The following is a 25,075-nucleotide window of genomic DNA, read 5'->3' as shown; positions in this document are numbered from 1 at the left end:
CATGCAGAAGCTAAGGCAAAACTTAGCACAGGAAACACAGAAGCAAGAATCAGGAATGTCAAAACGTAGCAGTTGCATGGAGCAAACAAAGAAGCCAGGATGAGTGATCAACATAGGCATGCTTAAATAGTGTCTCTTGATTACAAACAGGCAGAGGTGGGACCAAGTCATTGCTTTGCAAGTCACAAGTAAGTCTCAAGTCTTTGCCCTCAAGTCTCGAGTCAAGTCCCGAGTCAAGACAGGCAAGTCCCGAGTCAAGTCCAAAGTCAAGACTGGAAAGTCTCAAGTCAAGTCACAAGTCCTGCATTTTGAGTTTCGAGTCCTTTCAAGTCCTTTTAACCACAGACTAATATTTTTACACAGATTGTGTATGCTTTTAAACCGCTGTATTTATTTATTAAAACAAGTGCATTTTAAATAGCAGGGGAAAAAATAGTACTGACATTGCAATTCATAATAGCACTATTAACCAGTCATTTTAATAGTTTAAACAATTTTAAACATTTAACTCATTCCTTTACAGAATAAACACATTTGCAAAAACAAGTGCAACTGTATTTATTTGTACAAAAGTGTTAACATTGTATTTCCATGGCATATTGCATTGTAACTAGTTCCACAGCAGTTTCTATTCTGTTCTTACCTTATCTCATTGATCTCATCTCATACTGTATGTGTGTTTATGTGTGCGTACACATGAAAAACATAACAAATACATGAACATAACAATGAACAGAGTTGTACTTTTTAGATGTCAGGGCCCTATGCAATATGTACACATATTCTTAATATAGTATACATTTTAACTGACCTTTATTTGACTATGTTTGTCTTTTTGTAGGTGGCTAAAATATGCGGTGCTGCTGACCGCCGTCTAACGTTATGTTACTGTGTGTGATACATTGACTAACGTAACGTTATGTGTAGATACCTTATGCAACCCTGCTTAAAAAAATCACTTGACAAAAAGTATGAATAAGGAAGCAAACTGCAGTGGACGCAACATATTGCTGTGTTTGAAATGATGTTATAACCATAGACATCTTATAAGTAGACGCAGTATTGGTTGCTGTGACGCGAGCAAATTGCATCTTGAAGTGGTGATGAGGAGCCGGCGAGCAGCCTAAACCGACAGTTGACAGGTAGAAAACAAAGATGCCGGGCTGGTGTTCAGCGTTTTCCTGCTCAAATGAGCGGACTGTTGAAAATAGGAATCGGGGGATTACTTTTCACAAGTAAGATTTAACATTAATGTACTTTTGGTTGTATTTTATGAAAATAACATTACCACAGAGTTGAGAAGGAGCAAAGATCTTCAATATTTGTATGTGAAAATCACAAATAAATCTTCTGGGGGAGGATGACGCCCCTACAGGGGTTTGGTTTACAAACTTTCAGCCCCACCTAAAACAAAATTCACCAGCCGCCACTGATTATGATGCATTCTCATTTTAGGCAAAATATAAGACAATACTTTCTTATCAGTATAATTGTAACCAGGAATAAGTCTTCAAGTAACAATATTCAAATACTAACATTGTTGGGTAAGACAGCATTTGGTTTTATTCTGAATCCAGTGAAACAGATTGGTGGTTTTAGCTGATATAAAGACTTTCAGGTGTTTATATATGTTTAAGTATTTGGCAGACGCTTTTATCCAAAGCGACATACATAAAAAATACATACATAACAATCACTGTAAACATTATCATTTAAGGGAAGAATGTAATACAAAATATCAATACAAAGTGTCAAGACAGAATAAACTCTCTGCTATTATTATTAGCCTTTATTTAACCAGGTAAAATCCCATTGAGATCAAAGATCTCTTTTCCAAGGGAGACCTGGCCAAGAGGTCTCAGGTATCTCTGTTGCTGCTGCTGCAGCAACAGAGATACGGTCTATAAGATATATAGATATCTAATGTATTCATACATTGTTTATGTAGGATATACGCATGTATATATAACCTAATTATATTGTTTCTTCAACTTAAAAATAGCTGACCGTTTTTTTCCCCCTTCTCTGGGCTTATATTCCCAGTTTTGATCTCGGACGTCTGGTCACTTATAGCATATAAGAATATTCTATTACTGTTAAGCAAACTATGAATAATAAAACATGTGTCCGTTATCATAGCTACACGTATGACAAAAAAGCGCCTGAAAATGAGTGGTATTCAGTGAGGTAAAATGAATTAAATGCACTGACAGTTCATTGCTCCTGCCAAATGAATTGCACTGAGTGGAGCGGATCACCACTCCAAGATGGCGGCCCCGCGTCTCGTCTGCGCCAGTAAGCAGTAGCGCTCGATGCTGCGTCTACTTATAAGATGTCTATGGTTATGACGTTAGCAGTGAGTTTACAGCTTCACTGATTTAACTACACAGCAAATAAAAGTAATGTTACTTAGCCAATAAACATTAGCTTACATTCAAAACTTACCCTTCTTTGTGCAACTTCAAATGTCGAACGAAGTTGGAAGTTGTTGCGTCTCCGTCTGTAATATTCGAACTGCGTGATTTGCATACGGCAATTCGTTTTTTGTTGACCAAGTCGTAGTTTTTATACCCGAACGAAACCAACTTTGGTATTAATCTTTCTCACTGGCGCGTTGTTTGACAACTCTTGTTCATTGGTTGTCCTGCAATTTGATTGGCTGAATGCTGTGCGATGAAAACAATGTAGATCTAATTTGATTGGCTGTTGTACTGAGAGCACACACGCTGACACGCAGCACACACGCTGATAGACAGACACGTACAAAATGAAAGATACGGAGCGCTCCCAAATAACTTTTTAAGCTTTAGGTTTTGGGGAAAGTAGCAAGTCATGTCAAGTCAAAAGGCTCAAGTCCAAGTGAAGTCACAAGTCATTGATGTTAAAGTCTAAGTCGAGTTGCAAGTCTCTTTACATTTTGTCAAGTCGAGTCTAAAGTCATCAAATTCATGACTCAATTCTGACTCGAGTACAAGTCATGTGACTCGAGTCCACACCTCTGCAAACAGGTGTGTCACAAAACAACAGGGATAGGTGAAAATCATAAATAACCATGGTGACTAAACTCAGGAGGTGCACGAACAGGAACTAAAAGGAGTCCAAAACTAACGGAACATAACTAAACAAAAACATGATCCGGACCGTGGATCATGACAGAGCCTCCCCCTTAAGGACAGATTCCAGATGTCCAAAAAAAACAAAAAAAAAACAAGCAGGGTCAGGAGTCACGGGGGGCGGAGGGAGGACTTGGCGGTGGGTTGCCAGACCAAGTATCCCCGCAACCAGCGAGGGAGAGTTAGGTGGCGGCGACGTATTGAACGCCGCTGCATTGAAAGGCCACATTTGTGGCAGACGAGGAGGCGGGCGTGAGTGACGCCAAAATCTCAGCAGCCTAAGAGTGTTACGCCCAATTCATGGGTGTCGCTGTTGTCTGCGCCCAGGGTGTCCATGAATTGGCCCTCGAGAGGGCCGCATGCAGGCGTCTCATGGCTGATTGCGCAGCTGGCTAGCCGGAGGTCGCGGAGGCGACAACGAGAAGGGTGGCGGCGCCGTGGGAAGGTCCGCCGGAGACGAGGAGGGTGGCACCTCAGGAACTAGAGCGGCGGATGAGGAAGGCAGCCGTGGAGCAGGAACCGGATCTGGAACGACTGGAACTGGAGCAACTGGAGCGACTGGAACTGGAGCGACTGGAACGACTGGAACTGGAGCGACTGGAACGACTGGAACTGGAGCGACAGGAACTGGAACAACAGGGACTGGAGCGACTGGAACGACTGGAACTGGAGCGACTGGAGCGACTGGAGCGACTGGAACGACTGGAACTGGAGCGACTGGAACGACTGGAACTGGAGCGACTGGAACGACTGGAACTGGAGCAACTGGAGCGTCAGGAACTGGAGCGACAGGAACTGGAACTGGAGCGACAGAAGCTTGCCTTGCTGCGGCGACAGGAGCTTGCCTTGCTGCGGCGACAGGAGCTTGTCTTGGTGCTGCGACAGCTTGTCTTGGTGCTGCGACAACAGGAGCTTGCCTGGGAGGTGCAGCGATGACAGGAGCTTGCCTGGGAGGTGCTGCGGGTTCAGATGCTAGCCGAGGAGCAGCGGGTTCGGATGCTAGCCGAGGAGCAGCCGGTTCAGACGCTAGCCGAGGAGCAGCGGGTTCAGACGCTAGCCGAGGAGCAGCGGGTTCAGATGGCGGAGAGGACCGGGCTGGGGGTTGCGGCTTGGCATGCCGAAGGACTGGTGGTGGTGGCCGGGGATGGAGGTTGCTGCCTGGCTGAGCGCAGCTGTGCCACCCCACTAGCACGGCTCCCGGCACTAGACCCCCCCCCCTCCCCCCCCCTCTCAAAAAGCGGATACCAGACGCGCTCATTGCGGTCTGGAACAGTCTTTAGGGGTGGGTGGGAGAGGTCAGGAGGGGGGTCGACTCCTCCCCTCTCAATTGTCCAAAAAGTCTATTCACACACACACACACACACACACACACACACACACACACACCCCACACACACTTGAGACTGGGTGGGAGCAATAGTCACTGGGGGCGAAGCCAAAGTCACTGGAGGCGGAGCTTGAAAGTCAGAAAGTGACTGGGACTGACTAGGCTTAAATTTAAAAAAAAAATGTCCTGATAATGTTTAATCTTGGAATCAAAGTAATTTGGAAACGGCTGACAGAAAGAGTTAACAGAAGTAAAAAACGTCCCCGGGCCACACTGAGCCGATCAGAACCAGCGTGCCGTTAGGACCCCAGATCAGGTCCTGGCGCTCCATGGGGGAATGGCTGAGCGTCTCAGCCTCCATTGCGCTCAACACCTCCCAAGTACCTTCAACCACTTCCTCCACGCCCGCTGCGAGAGAACTTCTTGTAGCTGGCTTCTTTCTGTCACGGCGAGGTCGCATCTTTATGCGGGGTCGTTCTCCCAGGAATGCAGAACGGACTACTCCGGACAACAGCGTGAGGTAGGTGATGATTTATTTATCATAAATCATAGCCAAACAGAAAACAAGCAAAAAGTATGCGGGCTGATTGCACACGGAAGCTAAGGCAAAACTTAGCACAGGAAACACAGAAGCAAGAACCAGGAATGTCAAAACGTAACAGTTGCATGGAGCAAACAAAGAAGCCAGGATGAGTGATCAACATAGGCATGCTTAAATAGTGTCTCTTGATTACAAACAGGTGTTAGAGTTAGAGTTAGAGTTTGAGTTTATTTCGAACATGCAAGCATACAACAGGATACATCACAATTTCCAGTTTCTCTTTTCAACATGTTCGAAAAGGAGTAGGAAGAAGCAGAGCTTATTTAATCCTACCCCTTTTCTTTACATAACAATTGCTGAAACTTTTTTATTCACTTCCTGTTCTCAATTTATTCACAATAAACTCCATAGGTAATCGCAATAAAAATAAATAAATAAATAATAGTAAGAATTTAATAATAATAATTGGTGAAGAAAGTCATATTTAATATGATGAGATAAGTAAGATTACTTTAAGAATGAATGAATGGATGGATGAAATAAATTGAGAATGTTTGTCATGGTTCTTCTTCTTTGTACTTTGTAAACACTTTAAGTTTGAAGAGTTTCTTGAAGTGGATCATATTAGTACATTGTTTGATTGCTTTGCTTAATCCATTCCATAATTTAATTCCACATATTGATATACTGAAGGTCTTAAGTGTTGTACGTGCGCACAAATGTTTTAAATTACATTTTTCTCTAAGATTATATTTCTCCTCTTTTGTTGAGAAGAATTGTTGTATATTCTTGGGTAGCAGGTTATAGTTTGCTTTGTGTATAATTTTAGCTGTTTGCAAATTCACTATGTCGTGGAATTTCAGTATCTTTGATTCAATAAATAAAGGATTTGTATGTTCTCTATATCCAACATTATGTATTATTCTAACTGATCTTTTTTGTAACACCGTTAATGAATGAAGTGTACTTTTGTAATTATTTCCCCATATTTCTACACAGTAGCTCAGATATGGTAACACTAGTGAGCAGTAGAGAATATGAAGTGATTTTTTGTCTAGAACATGTTTTGCTTTATTCATTATTGACGTGTTTCTTGCTACTTTATGTTGTATATTTTTTACGTGAGATTTCCAGTTCAATTTATCATCAATCATTATACCTAGAAATTTGGTTTCATTTACTCTTTCAATTTCTATTCCGTCTATTTGTATATGTGTTTGACTTTCTCTTCTACTATTACCAAATAGCATTATTTTAGTTTTACTAAGATTCAACGATAGTCTGTTTTTGTCAAACCATCTTTTTAATTTGTTAATTTCTTCTGTTATTATTTGTATTATCTCCTGTGTGTTCTCTCCTGAACAAAACGCTGTTGTATCATCCGCAAATAATACTAACTTTAAATCTTTTGTAACTTTACAAATGTCATTTATATAGAGATTGAATAATTTAGGTTCTAATATTGATCCCTGAGGTACACCACAGGATATATTTAGCGTTGTAGACATGTGTTCGCCTAGCTTCACGTATTGTTTCCTGTTCGTTAGATAACTTCTTATCCAGTTTAAGACTAACCCTCTGATGCCATATCGTTCTAGTTTTTTGATTAAAATATTGTGATTAATTGTGTCAAATGCTTTAGTTAGATCCATAAAAACTGCTGCTGCACATTTTTTACTGTCTATTGCATTGGTAATTTCTTATGTAATTTCAATTAAAGCCATTGAAGTTGAGACATTAGCTCTGTATCCATATTGGTTCTCTTCGAGTATTCTATTTTTATTTATGAATCTCTAATCTGTTATTAAACAGTTTTTCAATGATTTTAGAAAATTGTGGAAGTAAAGAAACAGGTCTATAATTTGTAAATTGATGTTTATCTCCAGTCTTATAAATTGGTGCAACTTTAGCTATTTTCATTTTGTTTGGGAATGTACCTGTTTGAAATGATAGATTACATTAATTACATTAATGGTCCTGAGATCTCTTCTATAACCTTTTTTATCGTTTCCATATCAATTCCGTTACAATCAGTTGAAGTCTTAGATTTAAATTTTTTCACTATTGTAACTATTTCCTCCTGTGTCACATTACTGAGGAACATGGAGTTGGGATTTCGCTCTATGGTATCATTATAGTCCTCAATTGGAACTGGGTCTGGAATCCTTTCTTCCAATTTTGGTCCAATATTTAAAAAATAATTATTGAAGCTTTCAACTACTTCCTTTATGTTGTCATTGTTTTTATTTCCGTCTAAAAAGTATTGAGGGTAGTCCCTCTTTGTGCCATTTTTAATAATGCTATTGAGGATGCCCCATGTTGCTCTCATATTATTTTTGTTCCTGTCCAATAATTCACTGTAATATTCTTTTCTACATGATCGTAGTATGTCTGTTAACTTGTTTTTATACTTTTTGTACTTAATTTCTGCCTCTATAGTTCTTTGTGCTATAAATTCTCTATATAGTGTATTCTTCTTCTTACAAGCATTTTTTAATCCTTTTGTCATCCATGGTTGATTATTCTTTCTCTGTTTATTACTAAGTTGTATCCATGGACAATGTTTGTCATAAAGTATTATGAACTTGTTTAAGAAATGTTCATATGCTTCATCAACCTCTTTTTCATTGTACACATTGTCCCAATCTTGCTTTTGTAGCTCACTTTTGAAAGCAGTCATCCTCTTCTCTGTGCAAAGTCTTCGAAATGTCCTTTTGTCTTCCATGTTCTTCTTGTAGTGTTCTTCTTGGTTATAAGTAGACCACTTGTAGTGTTATTGTCAAACTCATTGGTAAAAATATTATCAATAAGCGTGGCACAGTGTGCTGTGATTCTACTTGGCTTTGTGATTTTAGGATATAGACTGATGCTGTACATTGTATCAATGAAGTCATCAATAGACTTTTGCTTGTTAGGGTTCAATAAGTCAATATTAAAGTCACCACATAAGAACATTATTCTTTGACCATTATCCATGTAAGTAGCCTTGATCCATTCTTCAAATGTTTCTATACTTGACTTAGGTGATCTATATATACAACTGCTGAAAATGTTTTTGCTTTTTTCCTGACATATTTCAATGGTTATACATTCTAAGATATTATCTATAGCAAATGACATGTTTTTTACCACTTTGTAGTTCAGGTTCTTCATCACGTACACAGCTACTCCTCCTCCATTTTTGTTGGTTCTGTTGATGTAGTTTAGCTCATATCCCTCCAGATCAAAATCTATTCCTTTTTTATCATCAATCCATGTTTCTGTGACAGCAATCACTTTGAATGGTTCGTTGATGTGTTCCAAAAAGTTCTTAATGTTGTTGTAGTTTGCATACAAGCTTCTGCTATTAAAATGAATAATTGACCATTTGTTATCGCATGTAATGTTGCTATTATATTGATCATCTGTATAATAAAAACAATTATTACTGATGTGGGAGAAAACATTTGTATCTGGATCTATATCATTTTCCAAATCCTGGTTTTTGTAATCTTTGTTGCAGAAATTTTTTAGTTCCATATTTTCTTGTTCAACAATCTTTGATGTTGTTTCAATAATCTCAATAAGTGTAGGTGGATGCAATCCTGAATGTAGGTCCTCTTGTTTAGTCGTCCCTTGGAACATAGTAGTGTCGATGCTGAATTTGGGTGTTTGTTTTCTGTCAGAGTCCATTATCATCGTTGTTTTGGTAGCTGTGTAAACTTTAAAAATTGTCACAAACAACAGAGGCAGGTGAAATCATAAATAACCATGTTGACTAAACTCAGGAGGTGCACAAACAGGAACTAAAAGGAGTCCAAAACTAACGGAACATAACTAAACAAAAACATGATCCGGACCGTGGATCATGACACAAATAGTCATCTTTGCCATTTTTTTTAATCCAATATAGTAATGCTGTCTGAGGCTGAGCCAATCAGTGGCCACGATACTGAAAAGCACACTCTGATTGGTTCGGTCTCCTCTGGTGGCCTATACTGCTGTAGGCCACTAGAGGACAAGGTAGCCTTTAGTGATTTTTCTTTCTGTAGTTTAGTTTGGCATTTGAAGCCAAACAGCTCTAGCTTAAGAGGACAGTGCCAGATCCAAAGTATGTGTCCTTTGCAAGGGTTTTGCTCGTTAGGGCTCATCAGGACTTGGTAAGTCGCTGGTCCAGTGAAGAGTTTGGGACATTGAGAAGGGAACAGGAATAAACTGTGATATGGAAAAATGTCATACCCGCATCACCTGTCCCACCTCCATTAGCGGGCACTCCCGCCGCACCTGCCCAGGTGTTCGAGGGGCCGTCTGTGGGGGAAGCCCCGTCTCAGCAGCGTCCGGACATCGGAAGACAGGAGGAGCAGAGGAGAAATTAAAACCCCAGCCCCCCCACCCCCCCCCCCCCCCACCCCCACGCTGGTATGGCCTCCAAGAACTGCTCTAGCAGGATGAGCTCCAGCATCGGGTTGTCGCTTTCTCTCGGTTGCAGCCACCGGGTCGCCGCGTCTCGGAGCTGCTGCCCGAGCACGAACGGGCAGTCCTCTGGTCCCAGCCTTAGTGCCCGGAACCGGCGTCGATGGTCCTCCGCTGTGCTGCCGACCCGGTCCAGTATTGCCCTTCTCAAGTCCGGGAAATGCACACGGGAGGCCGCCGGTAGGCTAAGCACCGCCTGCTGTGTTTTCCCTGCCAGTAGCGGTAGCAGTCGCACCCCCCACTCTTCTTCAGGCCACCCGCATGCTGCTGCCGTGGCCTCAAAAATGTCCTCGGTCTCTGCCATGCGTTGCCCGGAGACGGCTGCTGATGTTGGCGGTGCCGCTCCAACCCCGCCCGCTAGCGCCAGCAGGATTTGGCTCTGCTGGGCCATCTGGTGGCGGACCGCCTCCATCTGCTGATGGCTTGCCGCTGACACTTCCGCCAGCACTCGCCCAAGTGCTTCCAGCGGATTTGGAGCCGACATCTCTGATCCAAAGGTTGATTGGGCGCCAGTTGTGGAAGTCTCTATGCCGTGGGTTCTCTCTGGACTGACAGAATAATGTGGGAGCCCGGATTCCAGGTTTGACGAGTCTTTATTTTTGCTATTTTTCGTCGCTCTCGCAGCCGCCTCCTTCTCGCTCGTGTGTGGGTCTTTTTCCGATCTCTCCTCTCTCATCATGGCCTCGGACGCCCCTAATATGGGAGACAGGTGATTAGATAACCCGCTTCAGCTGGGAAATCCACTCACCTGTCAGCTGCTTCGTAGCCTGCCCCTTGCACACGCCCTTCCCGCAGGAGACACGCCGACCACGCCCCCTCCACACATATACTGATACAACAATTCTTCTCAACAAAAAAGGAGAAATATAAACTTACAGAAAAATCTAACTCAAAACAATTGTATGCATGTACAACACGTAAAAACTTTAGCGTATCAGTACGTGGAATTAAATTGTTGAATGGATTAAGCAAATAAATCAAACAACGTACTAATATGATTCAGTTAAGAAACTGTTCAAACTCAACGTGTTTACAAAGTAAAAAGAACAACAATTATGATGAACATCTTGAACTTTGTTGAAAATTTAGTTAATCTTATTCACCTCATTATGTGAATTACAACTTATTCAATTATTTATTGACAACTTTATTATTCATTTTTCATGGATTTAAATTGTGTGCATATTGACACCAGGAAGTGAACAAACGAGTTTGTAATTGCTATGAAATGGAAAAGGGGGATAGGATTAAATCAAATCTGCTATTTCCTACTCCATGTTGTAATTACAAAATGGACATTTGTGATGTATCGTTTTGTAATTGTGTGTTCGCATGTTTGAAATAAACTTACACCATCATAGTGTATCTATTTAGCGGTCAACAATATATTTATGACCTCACTTACAGCTTTGGCTTTATATTTTTTTTTTAACTGGTTGAACGACTGTGACACAGATTATTTCAGTTCAACAAGTAACAAAGGGGATATCTTCATTTCGGACCGATATGTTAAAGAATAAATTACCTACTTACTCTTTTCTTTCCAGTGATGGAGCGGCTGTGATGTAGGGATCTAGTTTATGCGCAGTTATACTACAGGAGATCAATGTCTGACGCATGTGTGTGATCTGTATCATTCCGCCAAATCGAGCCAAGAGCAAGTGCTGTAAGTGTTCTATGAAGTTCAGTAAAAAAGTTAAAAGAAACAGATCTTCCTCGTTTTATTAACTTCCCAGCAGCTAAACATTCCTGTATTATTTACAGTCGGCTGCAGTGCCCTCTATTGGCTGAAAGGCAGTATTGCAACACTGACACATAAATAACGATGTAGATGTTGTTCTTTTAAACATACACTCAGTCCAGTGGCGACACTAACGTCACGGCATTGCCACAAATCATTGATAGCTGTATGTGAGTGTGTTGTGTTAGTTATATATTCATCCCGAAATGACGCTGTCACGCCAATTTTCTTCCCATCACAAAAACCTTCCTAACCCCCATTTACTTCCGGGGTCATTTTCGCTTACATCAGTTCCTCTTACTTACGTCATTTCCTCTCACGTCATTGCCAGCGATCGATAAATCCAAATCTCCTGAAAATGGTGGTGTCACTGGATGATATTCGTCTTTATCTGTCCCAGGGGACTTATGTCAAACACCAGCAGGCTTCGCAACATTTCAAGTGGAGTGTTAGGGCCGCTGCTGCGAACTTCTGTCTTCGTGGTAACGTGCAAAAAATATTAATTAATATATAATACTGTTAAATGTCTGTACTACTTTAAATCAACATTATTGTTGAAACCATTTCACTAATATTAATTAATATATAATACTGTTAAATGTCTGTACTTTAAATCAACATTATTGTTGAAACATTTCAGTAATATTAATTAATATATAATGTTAAATGTCTGTACTTTAAATCAACATTATTGTTGACAATTCAGACGTTTTGTTAACGCTGTATTATAAAAAAGAGTCAAACGAAGTGCTATCGATCGCTGTCAATGACGTAAGAGGAACTGACGTAAGCGGAAATGACCCCGGAAGTAAATGGGGGTTAGGAAGATTTTTGTGATGGAAGAAAATTGGCGTGACAACGCCCTATTGGGTTGGCTCTATTCTGGAGAAACGAAACTTAAGGAAACGACACCCCTTGACTGACCCCGCCTCTTACATTTTAAATAACACCGACCCAGACTGAGAGAGCACGCATCAAGCAGGACGACATGGGATTATGTGAGTTTCTCTACACTTATTCAGCATGGAAAGTAATATATAACGTCAATATTAGCAATTTGACCACCAGGTATTTAACAATGTTGGGGGGGTTATTTTGTATTTCAGTGACGTTTGCAGCTGCAATTGTAGGCGCAGGTAAGATGATGTAAAAACAAGTATTTCTTAGGCAAATTCACATTTCTTCCCCGCTGTTGGTAGACACGCATTTGTTTGTGTCTGCGCCAATGTGGTTGACTTTGGTTCCAGGGACTACAGTGGCTCTGGCTCCAGTGGTTCTGGGAGCAGTGGGCTTCACCTCAGCTGGGATAGCAGCAGGATCCTACGCTGCAGGCATGATGTCAAGTGCGGCCATCGCCAACGGAGGAGGGGTGGTAACAGGGGGCTTGGTGGCGGTCTTACAGTCTGCTGGTAAGTACAGTCCGTATAATATCAAGTACTCTCATGTCATAATCCAGGAGGAAGTACAAATGGTGTTTTGCAATATCTAGTGTGCAGTAAACACTGAAATGGCCTTTGTAAATGTTGAGGTATTCATTTGACAATATATGTATTATTTTGTTGGTAGTAGTTTTCATTACATCAGTGTATCAAAAACGGCTTATATAGTCCATCCATACATCCATTTTCTTCCGCTTATCCGAGGTCGGGTCGCGGGGCAGCAGCCTAAGCAGAGAAGCCCAGACTTCCCTCTCCCCAGCCACTTCGTCCAGGTCCTCCTGGGGGATCCCGAGGCGTTCCGAGGCTAGCCGGGAGACATAGTCTTCCCAACGTGTCCTGGGTCTTCCCCGTGGCCTCCTGCCGGTCGGACGTGCCCTAAACACCTCCCTAGGGAGGTGTTTGGGTGGCATCCTGAGCAGATGCCCGAACCACCTCATCTGGCTCCTCTCCATGTGGTGGAGCAGCAGCTTTAATCTGAGCTCCCGCCACCAGGCGGGGGAAACTCATTCCGGCCGCTTGTACCAGTGATCTTGTCCTTTCGGTCATAACCCAAAGCTCATGACCATAGGTGAGGATGGGAACGTAGATCGACCGAAAAATTGAGAGCTTTGCATTTCGGTTCAGCTCCTTCTTCACCACAACGGCTTATATAGTGTATTTCTGAACTCCACGCAACCTAAAAGATGACTCATCTGTTAACCGTAGCACTAACGTAGTTGTGTATAAGATAATAAAAGGTGGATAAATACTATGTTTTTCCTCTCACTGTAGGTATGGCTGGTCTGTCAACCGCTGCCACTGCAGGTATTGGTGGTACAGGAGCGACTGTAGCAGGACTCATTGCTGCAATTGTCTGAGACCAAAGCTTTTTTGTCAAAGGGATACCACGACATCATATTATAGTCGTATAAAGAAGTGAACCTCTGTTCATGTTTATGCAAATCATATGATAGTGCGTCTCCTGACAAAATCCTAATAAAATCACGGTTCAGACATTCACTTTTTATGCTGCATATTCTATTCCTGGTTACAAGAATGCTGGAGTCTATCCCAGCTGTTTTAAGATGAGAAGCCTGGTATACCCTGGATCAGGTTCTTCAACTGTCGGCCTGGGGGCCAAATCCGTCTCGGGAATGACGCCATACCAGCCCCCGAGTTCAGGACAAATCCTGGGAGACAAACATTTTTGTAGCAAATTCCTAAAAACACAAACGAGCTCTTGTTGTACAGAGGAACTTGGACCACAAACACATTGGCAGATCTTTGCATTGACATTTTAACCTTGCTCGCAAACATAGAACACTGGGGTCTAAATTAATGATTTACATAATTAAGGTGTCCCTCAAGGCAGCCCTTTTAGTCCTCTGCTTTTTGGCAGTTACATTTCTTTAATAGTGTGATATATTTAACTAAGGTGTTGTTATAGCGTGTTTACTTCAGATGCATTCAGTCATCATTTGTTTAACTTCTTTAGTTATACAAGTGGTGTTCCTCAAGGCGCCATTTAAGGTCCTCTCTTTTTCATCACTTGGGCTAGTCAACTGGTGGCCCATGAGTTCAGTTCAAACAACTTGAGAGACTCACATTTTTGCAGCAGATTTTTAAAAGCACTATAATTGCTGTCATAGAGATGATCTTTGTCTAGCCTTTTTGCAGAAGGTCCTTAAAAACCGCAAAGCGCTCCTGTAACTGACAAAATAAAATAGACCAAAATCAAATGTCTACTGTAGAGGACATTGGTTCTCCAGAATATACAAAATAAGACCTCCTTAGCTTTCTGGTAATGTGGCTCCAAATCAAATGAGTTAAATATCCTTGCCCTCGACGGACTACCCGTCAATTATACAATTCAGATAGTCTTAGTTTGTCTAATTTACAATCAGAATACAGGCTCAACTATTAACAATAAGTTCTGAAAGTGCCATATTGTCCTTAAGGCTATATGCCCTATTAACTTATCTTGTTAGTGATGATTATGATTAACTGCAGCTGGTAGTGTCTCTTGTTTTTATTCTCTGAAGACATGTGCCACACTCTTAAATGTCCAAACAAGAAAGGAGGCACAACGAGCTCGGTTAGAAGCTTGCCCATACAACATTATATCTGTTACATTTCGATATATTTTTTCCTTTTACCAATATGCCACATTTCCGATCAAAAAATACCTGAATAGTAATTGAGCACATTTACAACATGCCACTGACATGCAAGACCAATATTAAACACAACATATGAGACAAGGCACCAAATTGACAAAATGATGATTTACAAGTGTTAAAATATAAAAAGAAATACAATATTTTTTTATGTAACCTTCTGTTAGCATACACAATTGACTGACTGTTATTGCCTTTTCAACCCACGTTGATACCTTGATGTGCTCAAAACTGCTTCTCGGAGTCATTTCTTAGCAACTTTTTGAGCAATACCGTAGGGAACGTGACAGGCCACCGTGCCAAGCTCGGCCGCACCTTCCACGTGAAACATCTGATCATCAAAGAAGATGTGTGGTCTGATCTTCTCCAGCATGGGGCCCTTCGGTGCTCCTGCTAGAAAAAGGGCCTCGTCTATTTCCAGGCCCCAGGAACGCAGAGTTTTTAAGGCTCGGGTACCTGAACTAGCGGCGCTGCGAGCCGTCACCAGGTAGGTACGGATAGGGCAATGCAGAACGGACTACTCCGGACAACAGCGTGAGGTAGGTGATGATTTATTTATCATAAATCATAGCCAAACAGAAAACAAGCAAAAAGTATGCGGGCTGATTGCACACGGAAGCTAAGGCAAAACTTAGCACAGGAAACACAGAAGCAAGAACCAGGAATGTCAAAACGTAACAGTTGCATGGAGCAAACAAAGAAGCCAGGATGAGTGATCAACATAGGCATGCTTAAATAGTGTCTCTTGATTACAAACAGGTGTTAGAGTTAGAGTTAGAGTTTGAGTTTATTTCGAACATGCAAGCATACAACAGGATACATCACAATTTCCAGTTTCTCTTTTCAACATGTTCGAAAAGGAGTAGGAAGAAGCAGAGCTTATTTAATCCTACCCCTTTTCTTTACATAACAATTGCTGAAACTTTTTTATTCACTTCCTGTTCTCAATTTATTCACAATAAACTCCATAGGTAATCGCAATAAAAATAAATAAATAAATAATAGTAAGAATTTAATAATAATAATTGGTGAAGAAAGTCATATTTAATATGATGAGATAAGTAAGATTACTTTAAGAATGAATGAATGGATGGATGAAATAAATTGAGAATGTTTGTCATGGTTCTTCTTCTTTGTACTTTGTAAACACTTTAAGTTTGAAGAGTTTCTTGAAGTGGATCATATTAGTACATTGTTTGATTGCTTTGCTTAATCCATTCCATAATTTAATTCCACATATTGATATACTGAAGGTCTTAAGTGTTGTACGTGCGCACAAATGTTTTAAATTACATTTTTCTCTAAGATTATATTTCTCCTCTTTTGTTGAGAAGAATTGTTGTATATTCTTGGGTAGCAGGTTATAGTTTGCTTTGTGTATAATTTTAGCTGTTTGCAAATTCACTATGTCGTGGAATTTCAGTATCTTTGATTCAATAAATAAAGGATTTGTATGTTCTCTATATCCAACATTATGTATTATTCTAACTGATCTTTTTTGTAACACCGTTAATGAATGAAGTGTACTTTTGTAATTATTTCCCCATATTTCTACACAGTAGCTCAGATATGGTAACACTAGTGAGCAGTAGAGAATATGAAGTGATTTTTTGTCTAGAACATGTTTTGCTTTATTCATTATTGACGTGTTTCTTGCTACTTTATGTTGTATATTTTTTACGTGAGATTTCCAGTTCAATTTATCATCAATCATTATACCTAGAAATTTGGTTTCATTTACTCTTTCAATTTCTATTCCGTCTATTTGTATATGTGTTTGACTTTCTCTTCTACTATTACCAAATAGCATTATTTTAGTTTTACTAAGATTCAACGATAGTCTGTTTTTGTCAAACCATCTTTTTAATTTGTTAATTTCTTCTGTTATTATTTGTATTATCTCCTGTGTGTTCTCTCCTGAACAAAACGCTGTTGTATCATCCGCAAATAATACTAACTTTAAATCTTTTGTAACTTTACAAATGTCATTTATATAGAGATTGAATAATTTAGGTTCTAATATTGATCCCTGAGGTACACCACAGGATATATTTAGCGTTGTAGACATGTGTTCGCCTAGCTTCACGTATTGTTTCCTGTTCGTTAGATAACTTCTTATCCAGTTTAAGACTAACCCTCTGATGCCATATCGTTCTAGTTTTTTGATTAAAATATTGTGATTAATTGTGTCAAATGCTTTAGTTAGATCCATAAAAACTGCTGCTGCACATTTTTTACTGTCTATTGCATTGGTAATTTCTTATGTAATTTCAATTAAAGCCATTGAAGTTGAGACATTAGCTCTGTATCCATATTGGTTCTCTTCGAGTATTCTATTTTTATTTATGAATCTCTAATCTGTTATTAAACAGTTTTTCAATGATTTTAGAAAATTGTGGAAGTAAAGAAACAGGTCTATAATTTGTAAATTGATGTTTATCTCCAGTCTTATAAATTGGTGCAACTTTAGCTATTTTCATTTTGTTTGGGAATGTACCTGTTTGAAATGATAGATTACATTAATTACATTAATGGTCCTGAGATCTCTTCTATAACCTTTTTTATCGTTTCCATATCAATTCCGTTACAATCAGTTGAAGTCTTAGATTTAAATTTTTTCACTATTGTAACTATTTCCTCCTGTGTCACATTACTGAGGAACATGGAGTTGGGATTTCGCTCTATGGTATCATTATAGTCCTCAATTGGAACTGGGTCTGGAATCCTTTCTTCCAATTTTGGTCCAATATTTAAAAAATAATTATTGAAGCTTTCAACTACTTCCTTTATGTTGTCATTGTTTTTATTTCCGTCTAAAAAGTATTGAGGGTAGTCCCTCTTTGTGCCATTTTTAATAATGCTATTGAGGATGCCCCATGTTGCTCTCATATTATTTTTGTTCCTGTCCAATAATTCACTGTAATATTCTTTTCTACATGATCGTAGTATGTCTGTTAACTTGTTTTTATACTTTTTGTACTTAATTTCTGCCTCTATAGTTCTTTGTGCTATAAATTCTCTATATAGTGTATTCTTCTTCTTACAAGCATTTTTTAATCCTTTTGTCATCCATGGTTGATTATTCTTTCTCTGTTTATTACTAAGTTGTATCCATGGACAATGTTTGTCATAAAGTATTATGAACTTGTTTAAGAAATGTTCATATGCTTCATCAACCTCTTTTTCATTGTACACATTGTCCCAATCTTGCTTTTGTAGCTCACTTTTGAAAGCAGTCATCCTCTTCTCTGTGCAAAGTCTTCGAAATGTCCTTTTGTCTTCCATGTTCTTCTTGTAGTGTTCTTCTTGGTTATAAGTAGACCACTTGTAGTGTTATTGTCAAACTCATTGGTAAAAATATTATCAATAAGCGTGGCACAGTGTGCTGTGATTCTACTTGGCTTTGTGATTTTAGGATATAGACTGATGCTGTACATTGTATCAATGAAGTCATCAATAGACTTTTGCTTGTTAGGGTTCAATAAGTCAATATTAAAGTCACCACATAAGAACATTATTCTTTGACCATTATCCATGTAAGTAGCCTTGATCCATTCTTCAAATGTTTCTATACTTGACTTAGGTGATCTATATATACAACTGCTGAAAATGTTTTTGCTTTTTTCCTGACATATTTCAATGGTTATACATTCTAAGATATTATCTATAGCAAATGACATGTTTTTTACCACTTTGTAGTTCAGGTTCTTCATCACGTACACAGCTACTCCTCCTCCATTTTTGTTGGTTCTGTTGATGTAGTTTAGCTCATATCCCTCCAGATCAAAATCTATTCCTTTTTTATCATCAATCCATGTTTCTGTGACAGCAATCACTTTGAATGGTTCGTTGATGTGTTCCAAAAAGTTCTTAATGTTGTTGTAGTTTGCATACAAGCTTCTGCTATTAAAATGAATAATTGACCATTTGTTATCGCATGTAATGTTGCTATTATATTGATCATCTGTATAATAAAAACAATTATTACTGATGTGGGAGAAAACATTTGTATCTGGATCTATATCATTTTCCAAATCCTGGTTTTTGTAATCTTTGTTGCAGAAATTTTTTAGTTCCATATTTTCTTGTTCAACAATCTTTGATGTTGTTTCAATAATCTCAATAAGTGTAGGTGGATGCAATCCTGAATGTAGGTCCTCTTGTTTAGTCGTCCCTTGGAACATAGTAGTGTCGATGCTGAATTTGGGTGTTTGTTTTCTGTCAGAGTCCATTATCATCGTTGTTTTGGTAGCTGTGTAAACTTTAAAAATTGTCACAAACAACAGAGGCAGGTGAAATCATAAATAACCATGTTGACTAAACTCAGGAGGTGCACAAACAGGAACTAAAAGGAGTCCAAAACTAACGGAACATAACTAAACAAAAACATGATCCGGACCGTGGATCATGACACAAATAGTCATCTTTGCCATTTTTTTTAATCCAATATAGTAATGCTGTCTGAGGCTGAGCCAATCAGTGGCCACGATACTGAAAAGCACACTCTGATTGGTTCGGTCTCCTCTGGTGGCCTATACTGCTGTAGGCCACTAGAGGACAAGGTAGCCTTTAGTGATTTTTCTTTCTGTAGTTTAGTTTGGCATTTGAAGCCAAACAGCTCTAGCTTAAGAGGACAGTGCCAGATCCAAAGTATGTGTCCTTTGCAAGGGTTTTGCTCGTTAGGGCTCATCAGGACTTGGTAAGTCGCTGGTCCAGTGAAGAGTTTGGGACATTGAGAAGGGAACAGGAATAAACTGTGATATGGAAAAATGTCATACCCGCATCACCTGTCCCACCTCCATTAGCGGGCACTCCCGCCGCACCTGCCCAGGTGTTCGAGGGGCCGTCTGTGGGGGAAGCCCCGTCTCAGCAGCGTCCGGACATCGGAAGACAGGAGGAGCAGAGGAGAAATTAAAACCCCAGCCCCCCCACCCCCCCCCCCCCCACCCCCACGCTGGTATGGCCTCCAAGAACTCCATGTTGTAATTACAAAATGGACATTTGTGATGTATCGTTTTGTAATTGTGTGTTCGCATGTTTGAAATAAACTTACACCATCATAGTGTATCTATTTAGCGGTCAACAATATATTTATGACCTCACTTACAGCTTTGGCTTTATATTTTTTTTTTAACTGGTTGAACGACTGTGACACAGATTATTTCAGTTCAACAAGTAACAAAGGGGATATCTTCATTTCGGACCGATATGTTAAAGAATAAATTACCTACTTACTCTTTTCTTTCCAGTGATGGAGCGGCTGTGATGTAGGGATCTAGTTTATGCGCAGTTATACTACAGGAGATCAATGTCTGACGCATGTGTGTGATCTGTATCATTCCGCCAAATCGAGCCAAGAGCAAGTGCTGTAAGTGTTCTATGAAGTTCAGTAAAAAAGTTAAAAGAAACAGATCTTCCTCGTTTTATTAACTTCCCAGCAGCTAAACATTCCTGTATTATTTACAGTCGGCTGCAGTGCCCTCTATTGGCTGAAAGGCAGTATTGCAACACTGACACATAAATAACGATGTAGATGTTGTTCTTTTAAACATACACTCAGTCCAGTGGCGACACTAACGTCACGGCATTGCCACAAATCATTGATAGCTGTATGTGAGTGTGTTGTGTTAGTTATATATTCATCCCGAAATGACGCTGTCACGCCAATTTTCTTCCCATCACAAAAACCTTCCTAACCCCCATTTACTTCCGGGGTCATTTTCGCTTACATCAGTTCCTCTTACTTACGTCATTTCCTCTCACGTCATTGCCAGCGATCGATAAATCCAAATCTCCTGAAAATGGTGGTGTCACTGGATGATATTCGTCTTTATCTGTCCCAGGGGACTTATGTCAAACACCAGCAGGCTTCGCAACATTTCAAGTGGAGTGTTAGGGCCGCTGCTGCGAACTTCTGTCTTCGTGGTAACGTGCAAAAAATATTAATTAATATATAATACTGTTAAATGTCTGTACTACTTTAAATCAACATTATTGTTGAAACCATTTCACTAATATTAATTAATATATAATACTGTTAAATGTCTGTACTTTAAATCAACATTATTGTTGAAACATTTCAGTAATATTAATTAATATATAATGTTAAATGTCTGTACTTTAAATCAACATTATTGTTGACAATTCAGACGTTTTGTTAACGCTGTATTATAAAAAAGAGTCAAACGAAGTGCTATCGATCGCTGTCAATGACGTAAGAGGAACTGACGTAAGCGGAAATGACCCCGGAAGTAAATGGGGGTTAGGAAGATTTTTGTGATGGAAGAAAATTGGCGTGACAACGCCCTATTGGGTTGGCTCTATTCTGGAGAAACGAAACTTAAGGAAACGACACCCCTTGACTGACCCCGCCTCTTACATTTTAAATAACACCGACCCAGACTGAGAGAGCACGCATCAAGCAGGACGACATGGGATTATGTGAGTTTCTCTACACTTATTCAGCATGGAAAGTAATATATAACGTCAATATTAGCAATTTGACCACCAGGTATTTAACAATGTTGGGGGGGTTATTTTGTATTTCAGTGACGTTTGCAGCTGCAATTGTAGGCGCAGGTAAGATGATGTAAAAACAAGTATTTCTTAGGCAAATTCACATTTCTTCCCCGCTGTTGGTAGACACGCATTTGTTTGTGTCTGCGCCAATGTGGTTGACTTTGGTTCCAGGGACTACAGTGGCTCTGGCTCCAGTGGTTCTGGGAGCAGTGGGCTTCACCTCAGCTGGGATAGCAGCAGGATCCTACGCTGCAGGCATGATGTCAAGTGCGGCCATCGCCAACGGAGGAGGGGTGGTAACAGGGGGCTTGGTGGCGGTCTTACAGTCTGCTGGTAAGTACAGTCCGTATAATATCAAGTACTCTCATGTCATAATCCAGGAGGAAGTACAAATGGTGTTTTGCAATATCTAGTGTGCAGTAAACACTGAAATGGCCTTTGTAAATGTTGAGGTATTCATTTGACAATATATGTATTATTTTGTTGGTAGTAGTTTTCATTACATCAGTGTATCAAAAACGGCTTATATAGTCCATCCATACATCCATTTTCTTCCGCTTATCCGAGGTCGGGTCGCGGGGCAGCAGCCTAAGCAGAGAAGCCCAGACTTCCCTCTCCCCAGCCACTTCGTCCAGGTCCTCCTGGGGGATCCCGAGGCGTTCCGAGGCTAGCCGGGAGACATAGTCTTCCCAACGTGTCCTGGGTCTTCCCCGTGGCCTCCTGCCGGTCGGACGTGCCCTAAACACCTCCCTAGGGAGGTGTTTGGGTGGCATCCTGAGCAGATGCCCGAACCACCTCATCTGGCTCCTCTCCATGTGGTGGAGCAGCAGCTTTAATCTGAGCTCCCGCCACCAGGCGGGGGAAACTCATTCCGGCCGCTTGTACCAGTGATCTTGTCCTTTCGGTCATAACCCAAAGCTCATGACCATAGGTGAGGATGGGAACGTAGATCGACCGAAAAATTGAGAGCTTTGCATTTCGGTTCAGCTCCTTCTTCACCACAACGGCTTATATAGTGTATTTCTGAACTCCACGCAACCTAAAAGATGACTCATCTGTTAACCGTAGCACTAACGTAGTTGTGTATAAGATAATAAAAGGTGGATAAATACTATGTTTTTCCTCTCACTGTAGGTATGGCTGGTCTGTCAACCGCTGCCACTGCAGGTATTGGTGGTACAGGAGCGACTGTAGCAGGACTCATTGCTGCAATTGTCTGAGACCAAAGCTTTTTTGTCAAAGGGATACCACGACATCATATTATAGTCGTATAAAGAAGTGAACCTCTGTTCATGTTTATGCAAATCATATGATAGTGCGTCTCCTGACAAAATCCTAATAAAATCACGGTTCAGACATTCACTTTTTATGCTGCATATTCTATTCCTGGTTACAAGAATGCTGGAGTCTATCCCAGCTGTTTTAAGATGAGAAGCCTGGTATACCCTGGATCAGGTTCTTCAACTGTCGGCCTGGGGGCCAAATCCGTCTCGGGAATGACGCCATACCAGCCCCCGAGTTCAGGACAAATCCTGGGAGACAAACATTTTTGTAGCAAATTCCTAAAAACACAAACGAGCTCTTGTTGTACAGAGGAACTTGGACCACAAACACATTGGCAGATCTTTGCATTGACATTTTAACCTTGCTCGCAAACATAGAACACTGGGGTCTAAATTAATGATTTACATAATTAAGGTGTCCCTCAAGGCAGCCCTTTTAGTCCTCTGCTTTTTGGCAGTTACATTTCTTTAATAGTGTGATATATTTAACTAAGGTGTTGTTATAGCGTGTTTACTTCAGATGCATTCAGTCATCATTTGTTTAACTTCTTTAGTTATACAAGTGGTGTTCCTCAAGGCGCCATTTAAGGTCCTCTCTTTTTCATCACTTGGGCTAGTCAACTGGTGGCCCATGAGTTCAGTTCAAACAACTTGAGAGACTCACATTTTTGCAGCAGATTTTTAAAAGCACTATAATTGCTGTCATAGAGATGATCTTTGTCTAGCCTTTTTGCAGAAGGTCCTTAAAAACCGCAAAGCGCTCCTGTAACTGACAAAATAAAATAGACCAAAATCAAATGTCTACTGTAGAGGACATTGGTTCTCCAGAATATACAAAATAAGACCTCCTTAGCTTTCTGGTAATGTGGCTCCAAATCAAATGAGTTAAATATCCTTGCCCTCGACGGACTACCCGTCAATTATACAATTCAGATAGTCTTAGTTTGTCTAATTTACAATCAGAATACAGGCTCAACTATTAACAATAAGTTCTGAAAGTGCCATATTGTCCTTAAGGCTATATGCCCTATTAACTTATCTTGTTAGTGATGATTATGATTAACTGCAGCTGGTAGTGTCTCTTGTTTTTATTCTCTGAAGACATGTGCCACACTCTTAAATGTCCAAACAAGAAAGGAGGCACAACGAGCTCGGTTAGAAGCTTGCCCATACAACATTATATCTGTTACATTTCGATATATTTTTTCCTTTTACCAATATGCCACATTTCCGATCAAAAAATACCTGAATAGTAATTGAGCACATTTACAACATGCCACTGACATGCAAGACCAATATTAAACACAACATATGAGACAAGGCACCAAATTGACAAAATGATGATTTACAAGTGTTAAAATATAAAAAGAAATACAATATTTTTTTATGTAACCTTCTGTTAGCATACACAATTGACTGACTGTTATTGCCTTTTCAACCCACGTTGATACCTTGATGTGCTCAAAACTGCTTCTCGGAGTCATTTCTTAGCAACTTTTTGAGCAATACCGTAGGGAACGTGACAGGCCACCGTGCCAAGCTCGGCCGCACCTTCCACGTGAAACATCTGATCATCAAAGAAGATGTGTGGTCTGATCTTCTCCAGCATGGGGCCCTTCGGTGCTCCTGCTAGAAAAAGGGCCTCGTCTATTTCCAGGCCCCAGGAACGCAGAGTTTTTAAGGCTCGGGTACCTGAACTAGCGGCGCTGCGAGCCGTCACCAGGTAGGTACGGATAGGGCAATCCATACGCAGGCCTTTGTCAAAAAACTTCCTCTGTAGTTTTCCCAAAGCCTCCAAGAAGCCCTTCAGGGGGCCCTGCAGCAAGAAGGAAGAAAGTATACTGTGTGTGTAACATTAGCACTTTCTTATACAGCTCATACTGTATCACATTGACAAGGGTTTATACATTGTTTGGTTATAGGTTACCTTCATAGACGCTGTGGAATTTTTTAAACAGAAAGGTTTTTTTTGTAATTGTTGCGGCCCCAAGTGCCTGAATTGGCAGCAGCTTTATGAGCAAGTTGCGACGTCTTATTTTTTTTCAACAACATTTAATCAACTAGTAATTTTATGAATTTGTTTTACATGCATTAAGCGATTCTTGTAACCTCACAAAGCACAGGATTGCAACAGAAATTGGAAAACAAATAACGTATTGGTGTTTTAACTTAAAAGTAGACAGTAAGATGGCATTAAACGCACATACTCAGAGCTCAAATTACCATACTGTTTTAATTAACTATAACTTATAATAGTGATAAATATATTACAGAAAGAAAAATCACTGCCCTGTCATCCGCAAGTTGCAGTCATTCTCCTTGTATGTTTTACTCTTGAAAAGTGTCCCTCTTAAGGATTCATTAATGTTCCATTACATGTTAAAAGCATTTGTGAACTGCTAAGAGCAATTTGTAGCGCTACCATATCTTGGTAAATAAGCGATGAAGAGGGATTATCATCACACTTCAACATCTCTAACAAGTAAATGCTACCTCTTTGCAAG

At 40.1% G+C, this 25,075-nt stretch overlaps 3 protein-coding genes across 3 annotated transcripts; 2 read left to right on the top strand and 1 right to left on the bottom strand.

Moving 5' to 3' along the window:
* Positions 1-4,681: 4,681 nt before the first annotated feature.
* Positions 4,682-11,213, bottom strand: LOC133657031 (uncharacterized). Its single transcript, XM_062057913.1, has 3 exons — positions 10,967-11,213; positions 9,376-10,126; positions 4,682-4,880 (listed from the first exon to the last, which is right to left on the bottom strand). The coding sequence occupies exons 2-3, from the start codon at positions 10,110-10,112 to the stop codon at positions 4,682-4,684; spliced, it is 936 nt and encodes a 311-aa protein (XP_061913897.1). The 5' UTR covers positions 10,113-10,126; positions 10,967-11,213.
* A 789-nt stretch (positions 11,214-12,002) lies between these two features.
* On the top strand, positions 12,003-13,612 carry LOC133656946 (interferon alpha-inducible protein 27-like protein 2A). Its single transcript, XM_062057830.1, has 4 exons — positions 12,003-12,172; positions 12,281-12,310; positions 12,422-12,583; positions 13,385-13,612. Exons 1-4 carry the CDS (start codon positions 12,163-12,165, stop codon positions 13,468-13,470), a joined length of 288 nt encoding a protein of 95 aa, XP_061913814.1. The 5' UTR covers positions 12,003-12,162; the 3' UTR covers positions 13,471-13,612.
* A 7,428-nt stretch (positions 13,613-21,040) lies between these two features.
* LOC133657691 (interferon alpha-inducible protein 27-like protein 2A) lies at positions 21,041-22,650 on the top strand. Its single transcript, XM_062059308.1, has 4 exons — positions 21,041-21,210; positions 21,319-21,348; positions 21,460-21,621; positions 22,423-22,650. The coding sequence occupies exons 1-4, from the start codon at positions 21,201-21,203 to the stop codon at positions 22,506-22,508; spliced, it is 288 nt and encodes a 95-aa protein (XP_061915292.1). The 5' UTR covers positions 21,041-21,200; the 3' UTR covers positions 22,509-22,650.
* Positions 22,651-25,075: the final 2,425 nt, after the last annotated feature.

This window comes from Entelurus aequoreus, linkage group LG09 (assembly GCF_033978785.1).
Source record: "Entelurus aequoreus isolate RoL-2023_Sb linkage group LG09, RoL_Eaeq_v1.1, whole genome shotgun sequence".
Classification (NCBI taxonomy): Eukaryota; Metazoa; Chordata; class Actinopteri; order Syngnathiformes; family Syngnathidae; genus Entelurus; species Entelurus aequoreus.
The sequence above is the reverse complement of the archived record's forward strand: the minus strand, read 5'-3'. Positions and strand labels throughout refer to the sequence as shown.

Excerpts from the sequence above, each read along its gene's own strand:
- LOC133656946 (XM_062057830.1), top strand. Across the intron at positions 12,311-12,421 it reads AGCTGCAATTGTAGGCGCAG|GGACTACAGTGGCTCTGGCT; the intron begins GTAAGATGATGT and ends CTTTGGTTCCAG. Across the intron at positions 12,584-13,384 it reads GGCGGTCTTACAGTCTGCTG|GTATGGCTGGTCTGTCAACC; the intron begins GTAAGTACAGTC and ends CTCTCACTGTAG.
- LOC133657691 (XM_062059308.1), top strand. Across the intron at positions 21,349-21,459 it reads AGCTGCAATTGTAGGCGCAG|GGACTACAGTGGCTCTGGCT; the intron begins GTAAGATGATGT and ends CTTTGGTTCCAG. Across the intron at positions 21,622-22,422 it reads GGCGGTCTTACAGTCTGCTG|GTATGGCTGGTCTGTCAACC; the intron begins GTAAGTACAGTC and ends CTCTCACTGTAG.
- LOC133657031 (XM_062057913.1), bottom strand. The coding sequence starts at position 10,112 with ATGATGAGAGAGGAGAGATCGGAAAAAGACCCACACACGAGCGAGAAG. Across the intron at positions 4,881-9,375 it reads TTCTTGGAGGCCATACCAGC|AAAGAAGCCAGCTACAAGAA; the intron begins GTGGGGGTGGGG and ends TCGCCGTGACAG.